At 37.4% G+C, this 20,299-nt stretch overlaps 2 protein-coding genes across 4 annotated transcripts in view; both read left to right on the top strand.

The window, feature by feature from the left end:
• The window catches only part of LOC126912128 (uncharacterized), a 92,318-nt gene that overhangs the window by 38,088 nt on the left and 33,931 nt on the right, over window positions 1-20,299 (top strand). The gene's annotated exons all lie outside the window — the stretch shown is intronic.
• LOC118279862 (uncharacterized) lies at window positions 5,920-19,031 on the top strand. 3 transcript variants are annotated; one of them, XM_050702657.1, is made up of 12 exons: window positions 5,920-6,099; window positions 7,238-7,316; window positions 7,803-7,846; window positions 8,431-8,549; window positions 9,109-9,221; window positions 9,891-10,009; window positions 10,536-10,591; window positions 11,468-11,630; window positions 16,683-16,793; window positions 17,530-17,566; window positions 18,070-18,205; window positions 18,698-19,031. In XM_050702657.1, the coding sequence occupies exons 2-11, from the start codon at window positions 7,250-7,252 to the stop codon at window positions 18,201-18,203; spliced, it is 963 nt and encodes a 320-aa protein (XP_050558614.1). In that variant the 5' UTR covers window positions 5,920-6,099; window positions 7,238-7,249; the 3' UTR covers window positions 18,204-18,205; window positions 18,698-19,031. The 3 variants fall into 3 exon arrangements, with proteins under 3 accessions (XP_050558614.1, XP_050558612.1, XP_050558613.1); XM_050702655.1 differs by having other exon boundaries at window positions 7,803-7,858; window positions 18,698-19,029; XM_050702656.1 differs by lacking the exon at window positions 5,920-6,099 and adding an exon at window positions 6,183-6,370 and having other exon boundaries at window positions 7,803-7,858; window positions 18,698-19,030.

Below are 20,299 nucleotides of genomic sequence, written 5' to 3'. Positions count from 1 at the left end.
TTAATGTTTAAATAGAATTCCAGGTTGAGTAAAATAAAACACAAAATTCAATTAATAATAAATACTAAGCGACTATCTATTAGCACTTGGCCAGAATTAAATTATACTTTAGTTTTCATAAAAAATATATAAAATAAAGCTATAAAAATGTTCCAAAAAGGAGTCATATTAACCACATAGGTGCTGTAAGCATTCATTGTCAAGTTCAAGCATTCGTCATTCTACTGAGTCGCGGGTATTCCAAATACAGTCTAGCAATTTCTTCTAGTCGACAGAATGGCAAATCTTGAAGTTATTATTTTAGCGACTGAGATCGTGGCTGTCTGAATATTATTGTGCCGTGCACTTGATTGAAGTGGATGCACAGGACCACTTTACCTTGTGGCACCGGACTCCCTGTTGTAACACGCGAAACCGTCGCTCATGTACCAAGTGCCGCGAAAACTTCAATACCGCGATTCAGGAGGGTAGAGTAGTCTACAATTCAGAGATTTTAGCAGAATTTTTACCTTTAAAATGATATACTATTTTTTTGGGTATTAGGTACTGTTAGCAGCAAACTTTTGGCTTAAGAAAATTTACTCATTACCATTTTTTTGTTAGCAAATTATGATATGTAGAGTTTTAAATGCTCATTGTGATTCTGAGTTATAGGTGGAAAGTTTTAGTCATCTGCGTCTAGTATTTTAGAATTCGATTTTTAATATCAACATTCTTAATTGATAGACCAGTCTCAAAATGACAGTGGCGTACATACGCTCTTGTACGCAGTAAAAGCATAATATCTGTACGTCTCTACCATAAGTTACTCTGTGCTATCCAGTAGAAGGGGGGTGGCAATCCGGTTTTATGAATGAAGAACGTTAAGGTCAAGTTGCATGCTTACTTTATTCAGTTACTTAGTGCGAATGTAGAGTCGTGCGTTAGAGGTAGAGTTGAAAGAACTTGATGATAATAATACTGTCGTATGATGTTATGACTGTCTTGTTAAATTAGTTTTAAATGCGATTACTGTAGTAGAGATTGTGAATTCGATTCTAGGAGTAGAGCGGAGTGTTGTTGAATATTTTTGAAATTCGGTTTTTTAAATTCTTCATAGACTTTTGCTAGCTAGCTATTTCTATGTCCACGGAGAACTAAATGTGGGACATTCTTGATTAAGATGAAAACCACAAAACCAAATCTGCTCTACACATAAATAGGTCTCATGGTTATCCAATATAACATCACCATCATCATACCTGCCATAAGAAGTCTTCTAATACGTATGGGCTTACCCCAAGGACTTCTAGAATGGCCGGTTCAATAGATTAAATACGAATTTTAGTATCAAAAACAAATAGTCCTGACTTTAATAAATAAATAGAGCGCATCGACGAAGCACGCATGCGTGACGTGTCTGTGTTTGCCGGAAGATGCAATGCGGTTCGTACAAACCAAACACTTGAGTTGCTGTGTGCACTTTTTGCATTAAATGATGACAATTTAATAACATGAAAGTTTAATGCTTGTCTGTCAGATATGTAGAACTAAATACTATCACGTATTAAAATATTTCTTTCCTATTTCAAACGACTTATGGTTTTTCCTTTCAAGCGTGGAGATGATGGCAAATTCAATGGTATTGCTAAGATTGCTGCAACTGCAAGACTATGAACCTTCTCTTTATATCATGACTCTTCATAGTTCAGCAGTATACTAAAATGTACTGTTGATGATGATGTTTTTTCAAACTCGGAGAAATATTTCTATTCACTAGACTGGACTGCCTCGTTGGTCGAGTGGTTACAAGTGCGACTGCCAGACAAGGGGTCTCGGGTTCGATTCCCAGATCGGGCAAAGCACTACTGGGCTTTTTTCGGTTTTACGAAAATTTCTCAGAAGTAACACGGAGTCTGAAATTGTGCCCAGTATATGGAAATAGGCTTACCTATGACATAGGGCTTATAACACAAATGGTGAACAATGGGTGTACATTGAACATAGCGGCATTATTTCATTTCCTTCGGGGATAAAAAGTTGCACTTGACGTTGCAAAAAATATTTCTATTCAGAAATGAGCAATAAAGGTACATACGACTGACACACTCGGTGCATTTATTTATTTATTTAATTCAAAAGTTACAACGGTAGATAACCAATTAAAGCAACTTACATACATAACTAAAACATAATGAAACAGGAATTAACAGCATTCATGAGTTCGCCTCGCAGTACTTCAGACACTCCGACAAAATCTCCTTCCATCCATCCACGAACAGATCATTTGTTGGATTTGCATCCAAGAGACCATTGAGCGCGGCCAGAGTGCGAGGAAAAGAGTTCAATGTCTGCAAGATTGAGTAATATTGCAATAAGACTATCTTAAAGAAAGTCTCCACAGTTGAATGAATCACAAGACACGTGTAGATAGTAACTACATTGTTTCATTCTGTCTCCAAAGCAATGATTTATGGACTGCTGATTATCTTGCCAAGCTATTTATACTATTTGTTGCGAGGACAATGTAAGGTAGAGCGGAAGTGCACTATTGATAATAAGTGCAACAATTCTAGATATACATAGGTTTTAATTAAACACGAGTTACTGGCTTGTGGGGTAAGCTTTGAAATGTAAAGAAATAACATTCTAGACTCCATACTATTTTTTCAACGGAGTTTTTGGATTTATTATTCATATTGAGGCACCACGTTACGCTATAATAGAAAGGGATTAATAAGTAACCAAGAATCAATAAATTAGCGAGTGTAGCTCCAATAAAACTACTACTCTCATTTTCTTTCAAACCTTTATTTCAAATAAGAATTGTCAATATGATTATTTTTGCATAAAGCAAATCATCCAGCCATCACAAGTTTAAACAGAAATCCAAAACTGAATCGGGACTTCCTAAACAAACGGAATTTACCAATCACGATAGGAATCCATGCGTCAAATATGTATCAGTGATATAGCGTTCAAAACGTTGCTGTTTGTATTGATCGAGTGTAGGTGTAGTGTAGCTAGTGTTTCATTGCAACTACGCAGAGCTGTGACGTGGTAGCGATCAATTCCAGCCGGCTCTACGTCATCCGTCTCAGTAAGAAACTGCAGTACGTTAGAAATTCTGGTTTACTGGCCGAACCAAATACTCAATCCAAATATTGAAACTTTGGATTCCTGTCAAAAACCTTGACCAGGTTTAGAAATTTTGGATTATGATCGGTTATTTTTTGCGGCATTATTTCTTGTTAATAGTGGATTGGAATCAAAATTAACTTATCAGAAAAAAGATTTATTTATGATCTAGTCTCAGTACATATTGGATATTTCTGGTATAAGGATACTCGATTTTTTTGAAGTGCATTTTGGTAAGTAGAGATAAACCTGACGAAAATAGTTGGACTTGAATAAGATAGGTGCAAATGAGGATAGAATGACATTGAACTACGCGTCAAAGATCAAAATCTGTTTCACGCAAATAAACCAATTGTTATGGAAACTTTATTCTCAGGAAACATGTAATTCCAGAGTTAGGTTAAAAAAGAGTCCAAATTCTAAAATGAACAATGACTTGCATCGACGAGCGAACGTTTTTGTACCTGCAGGTGTCATTGACCTCTTTAAGAAGCCCCTTGTTGTTAATAATATGCAGCTGGTGGGTATATTTAGTTTTTGTTCTGTCTAATATGTATTTAGAAACATATTTAAGACTTTAGAAGTATTTATTAGGATTTTAGTAATTGCATTATCATCTGTGTGTACGTAAAGGTGGGTATTCAAATCGAAATACTGCATCACAGGTATTAGAATACACGACCTACATGAAATATCTGGTTCACTCTAATAAGAATAAAATTTATATCCTCCCACAAAAACTAGGGTTACCTAACTTTCTCTCCCGGACTCTGAATATCCGATCCTCGACGAAACTACGTCATACCGACGAACCAATCAGGAGCCTCGGCCTGCATCACGCTATTAAAGTTTCCACTCGAGTTTGCTTAAATATAAAACGCCCTGCAGTACTGTCGGGAGGTCCATTGCTACTCGGGTAACCGGTCGTGGCGGAGGGCCGGTCTAAGCCTCCGCCATCTGAATATGTCGTCTGTATAGTCGCCATGTATGGGTTTAATATAAAATGTTTAAAGAATAATGTTCAATCATTCTGTTTCAATGAAAAACGAGAGTCCTTCTCACATACACCGAAGTAGCGTCTTAGACTTCCTTTTGTTGTTTAAAATGTTGATTTAAAGTTTATATTTTCTGTTATTTTTTATTTTAAATTTTCCTTTTTTAGTATACCAATTATTTTTGAACAGTAATTTATTTCAGAAAGCTTCTTTCTAAATTAAAGTTTCTAATTATGACTTGAACCTGTGCTGAGAACCATTTCTAAAATGTATTCCCTTGATTTATAATACAAAGCTAGTATTTTAAGTAAATAAGTACATATTCATTAATATTCTCTTATCCACATTACCGAAATTAGGCCATCACCAATGTAGAGTCAATTCGGGTAACAAGGTAATACGACTCTACCAAAACAAAAAACACATGATTTGAGCAGATTTGATAAGAAAATCGTATGTTTTTGTTTTGTTTTTTTTTTGTCATGATACTCAATGTATATGTCGTTGACCGACAATGTCAGGAGAGTTCATTAACCGGTAGTAACCGTGGTACAACGCACTCTTTATTAACTCAGGTACGGGTTTCGGGTTTCATTTGATAAATGAAACCCCATTTGAGGCGGTAGAGTTGGAAATTGTGTGGTAGAGACATTCAAAACTTTAAAAAAATAATCAAAATTCTCCGAAAAGTATTGGTTATATTATATTTTTTCAAATTCTTTATTGTATTTTTTTATGTTTTCTCTAAATGTGTGTATTTTTGGCTAAAAAACTACACTCTAAGATTCCGCTTATTCTATTACAACTAAATCACGGAAAAATATTGGAAAATGTTCAAAAAGAGTTTTTAAATTTATTTCGAACAATTTTTCATTAAAAATTGCTTTCCTAAATCAACAAAAAGGAAGTCAAATCAGCTACTACCGTGTGGGTGAGACCTAGTCTCTCTTTATCATTTTTCTTGACATATTTGACATTATATTTTACCATTATATGATTGCTTACGCTTCAACATATCTGATGACGAGGAGTTAGACCGGTTCCTCGCCAGCACCGGTTTACGTAGTAGCTACGGACCTCCCTCTATCTCGAGCTAAAATTACGTTCGCCTTCCAATACGCGTGAAAACTTTGATAGCGCGATGTAGGATTTCAATTTCACTATTTTTTCTCTCCAAAACTACTCAATTTAAGTCCATAGTTACTTAACAAAACTTGTTCAAAATTCAGTTCACCATCTTGTCATATTTTTTATTTTCAGGTAGAGTTTGCAGTTATTTTCTTATTCGAAGTTCTAATTTTGTAAATATTCTTATGAGAATCGTATAAGAGTGAAGAAGACAGCAGATTCTCTTTCACATCGCCTCTACCTGTTACGGATTGGTTGTGTGATGTCATCTGTTTACCTTTTTAGCTCTACATTCCGACTCTACAACGTCATGTCGACATATTAAATTGAAGATAGAGACAGTATTATAAATGTTGAACATTAGAAAGAGAAAAACTATATTATGAAAACATTTTTGATGTTACATGTTTGTTATAAAATAAAATGTTTATTAAAGAACAGCTCTATTTTATTTAGATTCACTCTATTTTTGTATTGTTACGTCATGAATGTTTTTCTGGTATACATAATTCCATTTTATTAAATTATTTGAATCAGAAAAATATAAAGAAATATTGTTTGATTTAAAATATTATAATAATTAAATATTGCTTTTATTTATAAATTAATATAAAATAAAACCAACAATTAGAATTTTCGGTAATTTTAAAGGCAAAAGTTGGGTAAACAAAATTGATACTGGCAACTCTTGTGAAACGCCGAAACGTCTTTGCCTCGTAATTTACGAAGAAAAAGTTATATTATACCTTGAGGACGCCATTTTCTCGCATTAATTGAAGTTATTTTATTAATATAATCGTGTTATTCGTCTTGTGACCATTATTTTGAGTGTTGGAAATCCTTATTGTTGCCATTAAATGTAAGTATTGATTGTTGCAATAATAAAATTAAAAACTCGATCGCCATTAAAGAAACACGGCAACAATGAATTTGGTGTTGCAAGAATTTTTGACAAACCTTGATTGACATTTATTTTGTTTATTATTTGTTGGGATTTGTAAATAAGTTGATGAATTAAGCTTAAATATTTATTAGAAATGTAGAATACGTTGAATATAACCTCACGGCGAGCTGTGTGGTTATCGATCTTTTCGATTTTTGGTAATACCATACACATAAAGTTATGATAAGTAATTTATTATTTTTTTCTATTTTGTAACCTATTTCAGACCTTTTTATTACTCCTAGACCAGGGTTTCTTAAACTTTTTGCAGACACGAACCACATACATACATACATACACAATATAAATAACACTTTTACAATATAAATAATTCTACAGACCCCTATCAAAGAATATCTTAATATTAAGTAAAGAAAATAAGCTAATTTGTATTGAAAAATCACTTTTATTAGTTTGTAGTAATAATGGCACTACCCTTATTTCTATTTTTGTTCAACTTGTTTGACTGTTTTTAACAGACCGAGCGAGAGAGATTGTTTACCATTAGATCAACTAGATCAAAGTCAAAATTATTTATTTCAAATAGACCAGGAAGATACTTATTAATGTCAAAGCAAATATAATATTAATAACGTCTGTCTGTCGGTCAGTCCTCTAGTTGGGCTATTTGTTTGTTCCAAAGTGTAGATTCCTATGGAGAAGAACGAGCAAGAAACTAGATAGGTTACTCTTTTTCAATCAGATTCACAATACAATTCTTGGTTACATTGTTTTGATTGTTTCTGTGGTCACAGTTGATGCGGTGGCTTGGCAACTGGCTGTCCTGCAACAGGTAGTGGGTTTAAATCCTGCACAGAACAACTCTTTGTGTGATCCACAAATTGTTGTTCCAGGTCTGGGTGTCATGTGTATGTGAACTTGTATGTTTGTAAACACATCCACAACAAGGAAAAAATCCTAGTGCAGAGCAAAGATTTTTATAATAAAAAACAAAATGGTACCTAAACCAAAATAGCCATTTTACACACTTTTATACCTTTTGTATGTCTGTCACATTATTAGTTTCATAACAAGGTTATTATACAATTTTCAGAATTAATCCAAGATGTCGGATGAGGAGGTGACGGTGGAGACCTCTGATGGACAGATCCTGTCCGCGGAGTACAAAGATGGTGAGCTTATGTTTTCACAAGTGTATACTTGTCAAAAAAAACTATTCTTCATGTTTTTATAATGGAGTATAGGAGATCCCTCTGTGACTTGAAACAGTTGAAACTAGTAGAGCTTTTCTCCATTAATGTATGTGAGTAAACTGTGATTTTTAGTTAATTTAGTAAGTCTCATACTAACGTCTGAATTATTACTAGGCTTTTTTTGGTTTTTTGAAAATTTCTCAGTGGTAGTACGGAGTCTGGAAATGTGCCCGGTATATGGCAATAACCTCACTACCTATTACATGGGACTTACAATATAAATTGTGAAATGTGGGTGTACACAGTGGCATTACGTGCCATGATGTGCACCTCTGCCTACCCCTTCGGGGATTAAAGGTGTGACGATATGTATGTATGTATGTATGACTCACAATAGTTATTATAAAAAACAGTTTACTCAAACTGTGTTTTATTTAAGTTAATTTGATGTTATTTTGTTTCCAGGTCAGCTGCAGATAGTGGAGGTGACTCCGTTTGAAAAAGATCGGGTAAATCTACAGGTTAAATGTGCCCCTTCTTTATTTATTTTTGGGTTGTTTGGGAATTTGGTATAGTTTGATTTTTTTTCTGATTTCCAATCCTATGCATGATTTTTATTGCATGATGATTTTTTCGCTTTTATTTATGTACATGTTACACCCGCACTTGCGTAGTTGCAGGTTCGATTCCAGTACGGAACATGCTTTTGTGTGATCCACAAATTGTTTTAAAGATTTAATTTAGTGCAAACTAAGAATTGTTTATTTCGTAGTCGCGGATTCGATTCCCGTACGGAACAAGATTTTGTGTAATCCACAAATTATTTTACGGATTTTGTTGTTATGTGTTTGTAAATTCACCATCAACTCGTAGTTGATTGGTTGAGTAGTTGCAGTTGTCTCTCGGGTTCGATTCCCGGGTTGGGCAAAATGTTATTATTTTCGAAAATTCATAGTATAATAGCTTAGTGTTTGGAATAGATCTATTTCATGAAACTCATAACTTTTAAAAATTGTATATGACCTATGTGTATATTGTAGTGTTTATTGTATGTTTGTGGTCTACCACCTAACGGTTCCACCTTCTCCTCCAGGGTAGCATCCTGCCCGACCTGACGGATGGAGAGGAGAATGAAGCGAAGTACATGCAGGTGCTGGACGCCAGCGGCAAGGGGCTCGTGCATTTAGATCTGCTCAATTTGACGCTGGTCAGGTATGTATCTAAAGTCAAAATTATTTATTTCAAATAGACCGGGAATGCACTTTGAACGTCAACGACTACCTAGCGGGTTTATCGGGGCTCCGGCTTGAAAAGCAGGAGTAGGAACGGGGTGGTTTTTAGTCAGTAAGAGTCTGACACTCCCTCTCGCCTCGCCCAAGGCGGAAGAAGTAATTGGATGATTTTCGCCTCTTAAAAAAAAGAAGGCAGCAACACTCTGATAAATATAAACTCCTGCCATATGTGGAGATTATAGAAAATCCTCTTATGTGGAGTAGGTAGTAGTCCGTAGTCCAGCAGACTGTCAAAGGCTCTTGTTATATGGTCATACTAGCTACTTCCGCGCGGTTTCACCCGCTCTGCTTGGCTCCTATTGGTCATAGTGTGATGTTTTATAGTACATTTATCATTTATCACAAAAAGAATTATTCAAATCGGACCAGTAGCTCCGGAGATTAGCACGTTCAAACAAACAAACTCTTCAGCTTTATAATATTAGTATACAGAAGATTAAATAGAAATAGTATTCAATAGAAATATATTTCTTTTCCAGGTGTCAAGATGGCGAGGAGGGCTACCAGTTGGTTGCGAACGCGGCGCCCTCTGACGGGGAGATGTCGTCCGACGCCACCGTCACGTGCGTGCTGCAGACTAGCGATACTGAAGGTGAGGCTGGTATACATCCATTTATACTCTACTTATATTATAAATAGATACGAAAGTTTGTTTAAAAGAGTAACGATGGAGTTTCTTGCTCGTTCTTCTCCATTCGAAGCTACACTTTGGAACGAGCGCCTAGCTTCACTGACAGACAGACTGACGGACAATTCAATTTGACGTTTCAAAAGTGCCTTATTTAGGATTAATTGAAATAAATGCTTTGACTTTTGACTTTGACTTTGTATGTTTGTTAGTGGTTCACGTCAAACCGATTGAAGGGATAGAGATGGAATTTGGAACAGGGGTAGATTATGGTCTGGAATAACACGTAGGCCAGAGTGAAGCCTCTGGTAGAAGGCCTGTCTTTATTTGTGGTATAAGCCGGTTAACGAGCATACAACCTGATGGTAAGCAATCGCCGCCGCCCATGGACGCTCGCAACACCAGAGGTGTTACAAGTGCGTTGCCGGCCTTTTGGGGGTTAGGGAATCGGAGATTTGGAAGGGGGTAATTAGGCCTCCAGTAACCTCAGTCACACAACAAAACACAACGCAAGCGTTGCTTCACGTCGGTTTTCTGTGAGGCCGTGGTATCATGGCAGCATTGGCTTTCCCATACTTAAATTTAAACAAAAGTTAGTCATCTACCCTATTTCAAAGTGTTGTATATTTGCAGACCCGGACAACCAGGACTCGTACGTGATGGTGGAGAACGAGGATGGGCAGAACTCTCTAGTCATACTCAAGTCCAGCCTGCAGCAGTCCGCTGCCCTCCAGAAGCGAACTGAGGATAAGGTACGATGGAATTAAAGCGTTATACACCAGTAATACTTCACGCGATCCGGGAATCGAATCCGAGACCCCTTGCCCGGCCGTCGCACTTGCAATCACTTGGCCAACGACGGCAGTCCTTACAAAATGTGTCAATATTGTATCTCTAGTGAGAAAATCTGCAGATACGATAGGTTATGCCCGTTAATTTTGATGACCATGTAATAAGTGTAATTTTATGTGTGGGAGAGCCATGCTTCGGCACTGCTGGGCCGGCTCGACCGGAGTGATACCACGGCCGAGCAGAAAACCGACGTGAAACAACGCTTGCGTTGTGTTTCGTTGTGTGAGTGAGGTTACCGGAGGCCCAATTCCCCCCTTTCCAATCTTCCCCATCCCCGATTCCCGAACAACAACCCTTAAATTTCTAACTGCCAAAAAGGCGGCAACGCACTTGTAACGCCTCTGGTGTTTCAAATATCTAAAAAAATGTAAGACCATTAAAACAGTTTAACATCAAAAATATTGTAATAATTATTTTTGTCCACAGAAGCCATTGTCACCGACAGAGATATTGGAGAAGGCGAAATCTTTACAAAAGGCTAAGTAAGTAATGATTAGTTATATGATTTTTAACACGCTCTGTTGTTGTGCAACTTGTTCACGTAGTTTCCTACCCATCATTATCATTATCATCATCAGCCTAAAGGCGTCCACTACTGAACAAAGGCACGTAGAAAATGCAATTAAAAAATGACAATCTCATACATAATCTAGCCATACATTACTCCATCGCGCGACGATCTCCGCCCACCGTAAGTGTGTGCGTGTGTGGGCGTGTGTCTCTTGAAATTTTTCCTGAATTTAATTTGCTATAAACCTCACGGAGCAAGAGACCTTTCCAACGAATGTAAAACCATGGAAATCGTTCTGGAGTTATAGCGCCAGGAAGGAAAACCCGACTTATTTATATATTATGGACTAGCTACTTCCGCGCGGTTTTACCCGCTTTGCTTGGCTCCTATTGGTCATAGCGTGATGTTTTATAGCCTATAATCTTCCTCGATAAATGCACTACCCAACACAAAAAGAATAATTCAAATCGGACCAGTAGTTCCGGAGATTAGCGCGTTCAGACAAACAAACTCTTCAGCTTTATAATATTAGTATTGATAATACATACATACATATCGTCACGCCTTTAATCCCCGAAGGGGTAGGCAGAGGTGCACATTATGGCACGTAATGCCAATGTACACCCACTTTTCACAATTTATGTTGTATGTCCCATGTAATAGGTGGTGAGCCTATTGCCATATACCGGGCACATTTCCAGACTCCGTGCTATTACTGAGAAACTTTCGAAAAACCGAAAAAAGCCCAGTAATACTTCGCCCGACCCGGGAATCGAACCCGAGACCCCTTGCCACTAGGCCACCGAGGTAGTCAGTATTGATAATAATAGTTCCTTCCCCTCTCCAGAGCGCTGGTATCGTCCCGCGGCCGAGGTCGCGGCCGCAAGCGGAAGAGTGACCTCCCTCCCCCCCACGAGCTGCTGGCCTCCCCCAACTTCAAGCTGTACCTGTACTCCTGCAAGCTGTGCAACTTCAAGTGCAACGCTGTCAAGGATATGTCTGCGCATAAGGTTTGTTACATACATTGATATTTTTTTCTTTCTTCTTTCTTTTAAAAACGTTGCCCCACACTGGGATTTTCTCCTGTATCATGGGTGCGTTTACAATCATACAAGTACACATGACACACAGACTCGAAACAACAATTTGTGGATCACACAAAGAGTTGTTCCGTGCGGAAATCGAACCCGCTACACGTTGCGCGGCAGCCAGTTGCCTAGCCACCGCACCAACCGTGCAGTCATATTCATATTAAACATATTATATTGAATGTATGGGAAGGCTCGACCGGAGTGATGCTTGCGCTGTGTTTTGTTTAACAAATCATTATTCTCCCGCGTCATTAAGCATCGTAGTTGCTTATTACCATCCTTGTTTTATTGGATTGGTTGAGAGCAAAGTCAAAGTCAAAGTCAAAGTCAAAGTCAAAATTATTTATTTCAATTAGACCAGGAAGGCACTTTTGAACGTCAAAGCAAATATAATAATATTAATAACGTCAGTCTGTCGGTCAGTCCTCTAGTGAAGCTATTTGCTCGTTCCAAAGTGTAGATTCCTATGGAGAAGAACGAGCAAGAAACTCCATAGGTTACTCTTTTCCAATCAGATTCACAATACAATTCATGGTTACATTGTTTCGATTGCTTCAACTATGTGAGAACAATGTAAAACTAATATTTAGTCAAAGTGATAGAAAAAGAAAATAACCCTGAGGACAACAATCTTAATGCAGTCTGGAGCTGACCAGTCCCAGTTGACAGCGCCCGTTCACGAACATGACACGTACACCAGCACCGCCCAACTCAACCATGTTGCAGGGAATCGAGCGATCCAATGCCCGTGCCACCGCCAATGAGACCTTTGAGTGAGCATGACAACTCCAAGCTGACACAAGTGCATTCTACTAGTCTAATACAGTTTTAGCTAATTACAGGGCTCTCACATTTACAATGATTGTATCTAATTTAACAGAACAAATTGAAATAACATGGTTTTATTATTACATTATTGGAATTACTTTATTTTTTCGTTACCCTGTGGAGCTGGACCAGCCTGCCTCCAAGCATTTTTATCCTCTATATAATCATTCAATTTGTAGTATGCTAATCTACACATCGTTTTTTTAATACATAATTTAAATTGTCTTTCATTTAGGTGTTTTATTTCCTCTGGAATTTTGTTATAACATTTAACACCGAATCCCATGAACGACTTACTTATTTTTGACAATCTAAAGAATGGCTGGCTCAATCTATCCTTATGTCTAGTTTCATAATTGTGTCTGTCAGACACTTTGTCAAACAAGTTTAGATTTTTCCTAACATACATAATGTTTTCATAGATAAATTGACATGGAACGGTCATAATATTGATCTCCTTAAACTTTTCCCTGAGAGATTCGCGACGACCAAGATTGTAGATAGCTCTGACGGCGCGCTTTTGTAAAATAAAAATAGACTCAATGTCAGCAGCCTGTCCCCACAGTAAAATGCCGTACGACATGATGCTATGGAAGTAACTGAAGTACACTAGTCTTGCCGTGTCTATGTCGGTTAACTGTCGGATTTTCCAGACAGCATAAGCTGCAGAGCTTAATCGTCCCGCTAGAGATGTAATGTGAGGACCCCATTGCAATTTGTCGTCTACGGTGATTCCCAGGAAAGTAGTCTCTTTTACAAATTCTAATTTTTCACGATTCAATAATATGTCACATTTATTACTTTTAACATTTGGCAAAACAAATCTAATACATTTTGTCTTTTTATCGTTTAAGACTAAGTTATTGACTGTAAACCAATTCTGAACCTTCATTAGAGCATCATTTACGTCGTCATAATTATTTGTTCGTCTGTTTATTTTAAAAACTAGTGATGTGTCATCAGCAAATAATACCATTTGAGGTTCATTTTTGAATAAATGGGGCAAGTCATTTATATATGCCAAAAATAGGAATGGACCTAGTATTGATCCCTGAGGTACACCCATAGATACGCTAGCCCCATGTGAGTTTACTTTGTTTATTTGAACTTTAAGTTGCCTATCCTGAAGGTAAGACTTTAACAGATTTAGCGATACCCCTCGAATGCCGTAGTGTTCTAGCTTCAGCAACAAAGTCCCATGCTCAACACAGTCAAATGCCTTCGAAAGGTCACAAAATATTCCGATAGCGTCCTGAGCTTCTTCCCACGAGGCGAAAATCCGTTTAATCAGAGCTACCCCCGCGTCAGTAGTAGAGCGTCCTTTGGTAAACCCGTATTGTTGATCATGAAAGATAGAATTCATGTTAAAGTGACGCAGCATCTGAGTAAGTATCAGTTTTTCAAATACTTTACTGAGTACTGGTAAAATAGAGACTGGCCTATAGTTATTGGGTTCTGCACTATCACCGGATTTAAATAATGGAACTACTTTACTATGTTTCATTAAATTTGGAAAAACTCCTTGATCTACACTTTTGTTAAAAATTAAAGCTAGATGAGGCGCTATAGTCTCTATAAAAGACCTACATATCCTAACCGACATTCCCCAGAGATCTTCAGTCGACTTAACTTTAATATCTTTAAATGCTTTGATGACTGCTTGTGGGTTTGTGTATTGAAATCGGAAATCAGAAGTGCATTCTTTAACATTACTTTTAAGAAGCTCGATAGAAAGAGATGGAGACGATTTCAATGCTTCCGTAGTTTTTAGCGGAATATTCTTAAAGAAACTTTCGAATTCCTGAGCAACTTTTAAATTTGTACTGATGCGTCCGTTTTCAGTATTTAAATTAAATTCAACATTACGTGGTTTATTTCTACCTGTCTCGTTATTAATTATATTCCAGGTAGTTTTTATTTTGTTTTCCGCGGTCTTAATTTTACTGCTAATATGAAGTGCTTTAGCATGCTTACAAACCGATTTAAATATTTTTGAGTACCTGGAGACATGACTGTGGAAAGCCTCACTACTATTAAATGGTTTCATGCCGTAAAGTTCAAACAACTTTTCCCTACTTATACGAATACCTGGTGTAGCCCAGTCACAAAAAACAAACTTACATTGAATGTGTTTACGTTTTAAAGGGAACAATTTATCATACTGTGTTTTAATAATGGATAATAAGTTGTCATAAATCTCACTCGGGTATTCACTAGCATGTATTTGGTTGCCTAATTCATTTTTTAAGTTGTGATTTAATAACTCAATTTTTTTATTTGTGAATTGTCTGAACATAATTTCCCTATTTTGTACAGTCGTGACAGTGTTAAAGTTGACTGTCAGCCCACTGTGATCAGATGGTAATCTATTTACAATGTCCTTATGTAAATAATCACAGTTGCAAAAAATATTATCTATACATGTCGCCGAGGTGGATGTTACTCGGGTGGGCTCTAGGAAAATATTAGACAAATCAAATGATTTAAAGAGACTCAACAAATTAGTACAATTATTGTTCTTTTCCAGGAGATCAACATTAAAATCGCCACATACTATAACATGTTTACTACTGGAACATGTTTTCTGTAGTACATCTTCCATTACTGAATTGAAAATACTAAGATTCTGCAAAATAGGAGGCCTATAAACACACACTACAATATGCCTATCCAGCTCAACACAGGACAACTCTATTGTGTGCTCTACTGATAGTAATGTAATATCTTGTCTTTCTTTATATTTCACTGACTCTTTCACCAAGATCAAGCTACCACCATGTATCATTGATTGACGGCAAAAAAAGTTGCCAACACAATAGTTTTTAAAATTAATAGATTCTACTTGATAACTTTTCAGCCAATGTTCAGTTATACAAACAATATCATACTTAAATTTTTCTAAAAACAATTCAATTTCTAAAGTTTTTGATGAAAAGCCCTGCATATTTTGATAAAACAATTGTAACAAATTATCTTGTGTATTCTTTTTATGTACTATTTTCTTAGATTTAGATTTAATTAAACTGCCAGAAGATACCTTTCCAATGCATGTAACATTCATAGAATTTAATTTGATATCTTCTGTTGTCTTAGAATTTAGTTTAAAATATTATCAGGAGTGCCACCCACATTTGCCATCAAATGATGAGTCTCCTTCGTACTATTATATATACTACTTATCTCTATATTATTAGATTGTCTATATAATATAGATTTGTCACTTAAATTATCTAAAACTAAATTAATATTATTTGCTAGCAGTGTCACAGCTTAATTTATGAAACCAAATTTTGCGTTTCAATCAACAGAATTGATAATTTTTGGTTGAGGATAATGTCGCCCATAAGCAAGACACTGCAAACGTGATTTAATGGAACTCGCCGGTTAACCCAGGTGACGTATCACCTGATGGTAAGCAATCGCCGCCGCCCATGGACACTTGAAACACCAGAGGCGTTACAAGTGCGTTGCCGGTCTTTTGGAGGTTAGAAATTTAAGGGTTTTTGGGGAATCGGGGATTGGCAAGATTGGGAAGGAGGGAATTTGGCCTCCGGTAACCAACAAAACATAACGCAAGCGTTGTTTCACGTTTTCTGCTCGGTCCGGTCGAGCCGGCCCAGCAGTGCCGAAGCATGGCTCTCCCACACTTACTGCCACACTCAGAGTCATTGAATGCTTACTTAAACTATCATTGTTTTCCTTAATAACGATTTTCTATCGAAAACAATTGGGTAGTTTCGTAGGTCACATATAAATTATTTTGATATTTCAATATGATAAAATATCCTAAAATAATCGTATTTTTATTAATTCATTTGACGATATACTTATTTATTTAATTTTTCTTGCTATTTTTTGCGTAACAAGTATCCTATTTGACGCAAAAAAATATGACGTCATAATTTGTAATGTCATACAAAATTCATAGAAAAGTAACGTTTTTGACATTTCGATAAAAGTATTGAATTTGACTAGTAGGATAATACCCTATTGTTTGTGGAAGTTCAGGGAAGATTTCTAAAGTAAGAAAAAAACTTTGAGGCGATACGAAGTTTGTCAGGTTAGCTAGTAATATATGTAAATATATATATATTTGGTCCTTTGCTCATTTGACTTAGCTTTTTAAATGATTATTCCTCTTAGGCCCGCGAGCACACGGTGGGCGGGTCCCGCGGGCGCGCGGGGTCGGGGCGCGGCGCCGCCGTCACGCTGCAGTGCGCGCGCTGCCCATACCGCGCCGCCACGCACTCACAGGTAACTTAATATTATATTATTTTTTTCTTATATAGGTCGAGGGAGTGAATTTACTAAATAAATATGTATTTTAAAATTATCGTTTTAATTATCTATCTATCTAAAATATACTTAAAAGAAACCTACTCGGCGCGCGGCAGGAGCGTACGTGCGCTCGGTCGTACAGTACTCGCGTCACTGGCGGTTAGGGGCGGTGGCGGCGCGGGCGCGGACTTCTGCCGAACGTTGAGTTAGGGATGAGATGTGCGTGGACTTGCTAGTCTTACTAACGCGTGCTATACTTATTTTTTTAGGGATTTTTATCTAGTCAATCCCATCGTGCCTTTTACAATGAGTATTACTTACAACTAGTAGTAAGTATCCCCAGTAGTAATCAGTAGTAGTATCTAGGCACTATCACTGACCACCACTACATGGATCTAGAACGAGTAAATATTTTATAACTAAACTAGCTACCCGCGCGATATTCCCCCTATGCACTATCCAACACAACAAGACTTATTCAAATTGTTATTACCGTGTTAAAGATTTTTTTAAATGATAATTTTAAGTTATTTGTTTGAAATATTTTAACATAAGCTGTTTTTCTTAGTACTTATAAATTTTAATTATTAATTTGTACGCCAGTTATGGCAAAACATGTTGAAACTTATAGATTAGCGCGGTCATACAAACTAACTCTTCAGCTTTATAAATTAGTATAGATGTGGTAATAAACTTTTTAATTTTGTTACAGCTAATGAAACATGTACAAGAAAAACATCTAGAGAATCGTAAGTATATAATAATATAATATAACTAGAATTATGTTATTAATTCAGCTCGTTGAGAGCCATGCTTCGGCACTGCTAGGCCGGCTCGACCGGAGTGATACCACGGCCTCACAGAAAACCGACGTTAAACAATGCTTGCGTTGTGTGAGAGAAGTTACCGAAGGCCCAATTTCAAAATCTACTTCAAAACCGTGCAACGGGTAGCGGGTTCGATTCCCGCACGGAGCAACTCTGTGTGATCCACAAATTGTTGTTCCGGGTCTGGGTGTCATGTGTATGTGAACTTGTATGTTGGTAAACGCACCCACGACACAAGACGAAATCCCAGTCTGGGGCAACGTTTTATTAAAAACAAAACCCACTTCCCTTTCACGTCGCCTAAGGCGGGAGAAGTCATTGAAAAATTAAAAATGGTCCCCCCTTAAAAAAATTGTATTTCTCTATTCTGCGGTTCATATTCTGTGAGAATGTATATTTAAATGCTTTTTGTCCCATTGTTTCAGACACGGTACATTTACACACGGAGGAAGTGGAAGCGGCCGACGTGCTAGTGTGTGGCGCGTGCGGGTTCGAATCCGGCTCGAGGTCCGTGTTCCGGAAACACATTGAGGAGGAACATGGTGCCACTACGTGTTGAAGGTGACTTGTTTGTTTATATTTTTATAATAATTACTGTGAGACTGCTTCATTGGTCAAGTGGTCTCGGGTTCAATTCCCGGGTCGGGCAAAGTATTACTGGGCTTTTTTCGGTTTTTCAAAAATTTCTTAGTAGTAGCACGGAGTTTGGAATTGTGCTCAGTATATGGCAATAGGCTCACCCTCTATTACATGGGACTTATAACACAAATGGTGAAAAGTGGGTGTACATTGTATAGCGGCATTACGTGTCGTAATGTGCACCTCTGTCTACCCCTTCGGAGATAAAAGGCGTAACGTTGCTTGGTTGCTTGCTCGTTTGTCAGTGGTGTCTAAATAATCTTAGAAAGTACATATAACTCGTAAACAGTCACATTGGTACTTGCCGTTGGTAGGTTTCGAACACGCGTCCTCATGCATGAGAAGCGGACGTCTTAAACCTCTGAGCCACAGTGGGTGGATGACAATTATTGAATATTTTTTCTTTCTTTACAGATACATCTCATCATTTAAAAAGAAAAAAGAGTTAAAAAATCGTCGAATGTTGTAGTTCCAAGCTAGTGACAATGTTGTATTAAAGTTAGGTCTCATCTAGACTACCTATTAGTGCCTATCTTAGGTCCTAAGTCTATAGGACTATTTCCTTAATATAATGAAATATATCATCATACTTTATTATGTAATTTGCTAGTTTACATTGTAAAATAGATTGATATTATATGTAGTACATATAGGGTGACTGGTAATTAGTGAACGATATTTAAACACGTGATTGTACTCATGATTACAAACAACTTTCCCAAAGAAACTTTTTGTATACTCATAAGTTTTATTTTTATCACAATAACAAAACAATAAAATTTCATTCGTACGCGCGCGTAAAGATCAAAAATACCTACCTAGTTACTAGTCTTCTGATAACGCGGGCGCCTCGCTGCTAACAGCTGATCATTTTTGTTGTTTTGTTATTGTGATAAAAATAAAACTAATGAATATACAAAAACAGTTTCTTTGGGAAAGTTGTTTGTAATCATGGGTACAATCACGTGTTTAAATATCGTTCACTAATTACCAGTCACCCTATATGTAGTTTATATGTAAAGACTATGTTAGGACTATGATAGGCCACTGGCTATAAGCTTGCTACATAAGAGAGATTTGCTCATAAAGCAAGTACAAAGAGGAGATGCCATAATGTGACATAAAAATACGGTCCTGCTCAATGATATTATAAGTAAAAAGCTTTAGATAGGTTATAAGCGCTCCGCGCGCGCCTCAAAGACCCATCAAACCACCACAGATGGGGCCCAGTAGGGCTGATGCCTGATCCGGAGCTGCGGACTACTTAGCGGGTTTACCGGGGCTCCGGCTCGAAAAGCAGGAGTAGGAACGGGGTGGTTTTTAGTCAGTAAGTCTGTCACTCCCTCTCGCCTCGCCCAAGGCGGGAGAAGTCATTGGATGATTTTCCCCCCTTCAAAAAGGGGTTATAATCGCTCGGTTATAAAGTGGCATATTAAAATGTGTACAATTGGCAACGTGTTTGTAGTATGGGACCGCTAGATGGAACATAGAGAGAGGCGTGGTTTGTAACGTCCCGCGCTCCCCGTAAAGTGTCACGCATTATGTTAAAGGCAAATCCAGTCGACTGCACGGTTGGTGCGGTGGCTGGGCAACTGGCTGCCGCGCAACGGGTAGCGGGTTCGATTCCCGCACGGAGCAACTCTTTGTGTGATCCACAAATTGTTGTTTCGGGTCTGGGTGTCATGTGTATGTGAACTTGTATGTTTGTAAACGCACCCACGACACAGGAGAAAATCCTAGTGTGGGGCAACGTTTTTAAAAAAAAGAAAAAAAAAAAAAAGTTATGACATCTCCTCTTTGTATTTGCTTCATGATTTTGCTATATTAATTTCGGTCGATAGTAGTCACAAATATGATGCTAAGTCCGGGGTTCGATTCTCGGGTCAGGAAATAATTGGTGATTTTTTTTCCTAACTACAATAGTTTTAAGTATACAATAGAAGCACGGTATTGGTTGCATTTGTTCCTAGTTTTTATTTGCAAATATGAGTATGTTTGTTTGTTGCGCTCTCACTC

The sequence above is a fragment of the Spodoptera frugiperda genome, chromosome 22 (genome assembly GCF_023101765.2).
Source record: "Spodoptera frugiperda isolate SF20-4 chromosome 22, AGI-APGP_CSIRO_Sfru_2.0, whole genome shotgun sequence".
In the NCBI taxonomy this organism is placed as follows: domain Eukaryota; kingdom Metazoa; phylum Arthropoda; class Insecta; order Lepidoptera; family Noctuidae; genus Spodoptera; species Spodoptera frugiperda.
The sequence above is the reverse complement of the archived record's forward strand: the minus strand, read 5'-3'. Positions and strand labels throughout refer to the sequence as shown.

What these genes read in the sequence shown, in the direction of transcription:
- LOC118279862 (XM_050702656.1), top strand. Translation starts at nt 7,250, where the DNA reads ATGTCGGATGAGGAGGTGACGGTGGAGACCTCTGATGGACAGATCCTG. An exon ending in CTCAATTTGACGCTGGTCAG is followed by an intron (nt 8,550 to 9,108) that starts GTATGTATCTAA and finishes TTTCTTTTCCAG; the next exon opens with GTGTCAAGATGGCGAGGAGG. An exon ending in AGAAAAACATCTAGAGAATC is followed by an intron (nt 17,567 to 18,069) that starts GTAAGTATATAA and finishes CCATTGTTTCAG; the next exon opens with ACACGGTACATTTACACACG.